Source organism: Aegilops tauschii, chromosome 4, assembly GCF_002575655.3.
Source record: "Aegilops tauschii subsp. strangulata cultivar AL8/78 chromosome 4, Aet v6.0, whole genome shotgun sequence".
Classification (NCBI taxonomy): domain Eukaryota; kingdom Viridiplantae; phylum Streptophyta; class Magnoliopsida; order Poales; family Poaceae; genus Aegilops; species Aegilops tauschii.
In genome coordinates, this window is record NC_053038.3 from 343,651,421 (window position 1) to 343,654,465 (window position 3,045).

Consider the following 3,045-nt stretch of genomic DNA (forward strand, 5'->3'; position numbering starts at 1 on the left):
CCACGCTTTGGCTTAGACTTCAGCAAATCGCCATCAGGGTAGTACTTGGCCCTCAGAATAGTGGCACACAAGGAATCAGGATTATCTATAAGACGCCATGCTTGTTTGGCGAGCAAAGCCAGGTTGAAACAGTGGATATCACGGAATCCCATTCCACCTTGGTTTTTTGGTACACACATTTTCCACCATGCCATCCAGTGCATCCTCCTCTGGTTCTCCTCGTCACCCCACCAGAAATGCGCTATCGCGTCAATGATTCCTTTACAAATTTTTTTAGGAATTTTAAAGACCGACATTGCATAGGTAGGTATGGCTTGGATCACAGCCTTGAGTAGGATCTCCTTCCCCCCGGCAGACAGTAATTTTTCCTTCCAACCACTAATTTTCTTAACAATTCGTTCAATCAGAAATTTAAAGCAGTCTGATTTATCAGCACCCACGTTGGCTGGTAAACCCAGGTATTTATCATTCATTGCCTCCGTCATTATATTCAGCGTTGTACACATTTGTTCCCTGATCTCAACCGTTGTATTAGGACTAAAAAAATGCTAGATTTTTCCACACTTACCAGTTGTCCCGACGCCGCATAATATAAATCTAATGCTGATTTCAGGGCCGCCGCACTATGCTGATTGGCTTTCATCAAGATCAATGAATCATCCGCAAAGAGAAGATTTGTGACTGGCGGGGCGTCCCTACATACTTTAACTCCTGATATGTTTTCGTTTTCCTCGGCATGTGTCAGCAATGCATTCAACCCCTCTGTGCATAGCAAGAAGAGGTATGGTGATAGCGGACCACCCTGCCTCAATGCTGGTGCTCTTGTTGGTTAGGCATTGCCGCCCTTGGGTCGGGTTTTGTAGGTTTAGCTGTGTTGTACCCTTCATTCGGGCCGAGCATCCCTTGTTTCTCTGCTCTGGACATCATGTTCACGCATGTATGTGTTCATGTCATGTGTTGTATCCTTTATTTATACTCATTTTGTTTCTTCTATCAATACGCAAGCTCTCCGTATTCGCGAAAAAGGCAACATCTGAAGGCAAGCGACGGGTTCGCATTGCACCCGCACACTGCTCGCGGCAAGGCAAGGCAAGGCTGGCATTGGCAAAGAAGAAGGGGAGCAAACACACCACACGCGCTGCTGACCAACTTATCTTGGCCGGCTCTCTCACCCAACTAGTAGCAGCAATATCAAAAGTCAAAACCACCAAAGAAACATGAACCAGAAACTGTGCTGTAAAAAACCGAACCAGCAACTGTAATGAAAAATATCAATTCACTGGCTGCTTGCTGAAACAAAATCTTTGATTGAATCAAATGCGAGAGAATACATGACACCAGCACGGACGCAACGGCCAGCGGCGGCCAACCAGGAGGCCGATCAAACCCAGACCCACATTTATGGCACCCACAGCGATCGTCGCGCCAGCAACGGCCGTGGACACGGCAGGAGCCGCCGTCGCTCCCGCCGGTCACGAGGACGCCGTCACGGCTCACGGCGGGCCCACCGGCGCCGCCATTTCCCGCGCCAGCGACTGTGGCGGCGTCGGATGGCGATGGTACCAGTGGCAGTACTACTACATCGGTTGACGTCTCGAGACTGGGCGGTGGGGCCCAAGTGTCGGGCGCCCAGGTGGGGCCGTCCTCCAACTCGCGCACCCAGCTTGGGCGCGGCCTGTCTGATGCCAATTCGGCAATCCTCCCCTTGGCGCTCGCCATGATCACCTCCTCCTCGATGTCGGACGACGCATCGGAGTCCGAGTCCGACGCCGCCCAGTCAAGAACCGCTCGCGGGGACGGGGACGGCGACGGCTCGCCGGCGTCGTGGGGGTCCGCGGAGAGGAAGGGGTGGCGCAGGAGCTGCTCGCAGCTCCACCGCTCGCCAGCGTCGCGGCGGAGGCACTTGTCGAGGAAGTCGCTGCAGGAGTCGGAGAGGCACGCGGGGAGCTCTGGCCGCTCCCCGCCGTAACCGATGTGGAGCAGCAGCTCGCCGACCTCGAGGGCGCCGCCGATTTCCGACCACGGCCGCTTCCCGGTGAGCAGCTCCACCGCCGTGCACCCGAGCGACCACACGTCGGACGCCGGCGTCGACGCGCCGCCGCGGGCCACCTCCGGCGCCATCCACGCCGGGGTCCCACGGGGCCCTCGCGGCGCCGGCTCCGAAACCAGCCTCGCCGCGCCGAAATCGGCGAGCTTCGAGCCGCCGTACCCGGCACCGTCGCCGCCGACGAGCACGTTCTTCCCCTTCACGTCCCCGTGCACGACCCCGGCGACGTCGTGAAGGTAGTGCAGGGCGGCGGCCACCCGCCGCAGGACGCACCGCGCCGCGCGCTCGTCAAGGCCGGCCGCGCCCCTCGCCACCGCCGCATCCGCCGCGCTCCCGCCCGAGACGAGCTCCATGTGCAGGTTCCTGGACGCGGCCGTGGCGTCATCGCCGATGTACGCCACGACGTACGGAGAGCACAGCCGCCTCAAGATCCTTATCTCGGTCTCCAGGCACGCCATCGCGGCCGCCGGCGCGCCTCCCTTGGCGTCGACCGACTTGACCGCGAAGGCGCGGCCGGTGGCCCTGTGGACGGCCAAGTGCACGGTGCCGAACGCGCCCTTCCCGATGCATTTCCCGCGCGTCCACTCCATCTTGATGGACGACGACGAGTGGGCAGTGAAACAGAGGAGCTCAGAGAGAAACAGAGTGTGTGCGGAGGTGAGGAGTGAATAAAGGGAGAGGAGCAGAAGGTGTGAGGAGTTGCAAGAAGAGGGCAAGCGTGAGGGTGGCGTATATATAGGTGTGGGGTTTCCGGCGCTGCATCGGGTTTTTCTTGGGCGGGTTTACTTTTGGCAGCGATTTGCTCCCGATTCGCATGTTGCGCGGATGGGATATTAAATTGCCCTGCCCGAATATTTCTTTCTTTCCGGGTTCCATATAATACTATCACGGAATAATTCGATCGACTAGCAGTAGCAGTAGGCCTCTCTCCTCTTGTTGTTGTTGGCTTTGCGTGGGAGAGCGAGTGGTGTGCAACTTGCGCTGTTATCGTCTTCGGG

The 3,045-nt window shown here is 57.6% G+C and overlaps 1 protein-coding gene across 1 annotated transcript; it reads right to left on the reverse strand.

Moving 5' to 3' along the window:
* Window positions 1-1,134: 1,134 nt before the first annotated feature.
* Window positions 1,135-2,833, reverse strand: LOC109733419 (mitogen-activated protein kinase kinase kinase 18). The gene has a single exon (XM_020292634.4). The coding sequence runs from the start codon at window positions 2,635-2,637 to the stop codon at window positions 1,192-1,194; it is 1,446 nt and encodes a 481-aa protein (XP_020148223.1). The 5' UTR covers window positions 2,638-2,833; the 3' UTR covers window positions 1,135-1,191.
* Between the last annotated feature and the right edge of the window lie 212 nt (window positions 2,834-3,045).

Bases quoted from the DNA above. Each gene is read 5' to 3' on its own strand.
- LOC109733419 (XM_020292634.4), bottom strand. From the start codon at position 2,637: ATGGAGTGGACGCGCGGGAAATGCATCGGGAAGGGCGCGTTCGGCACC.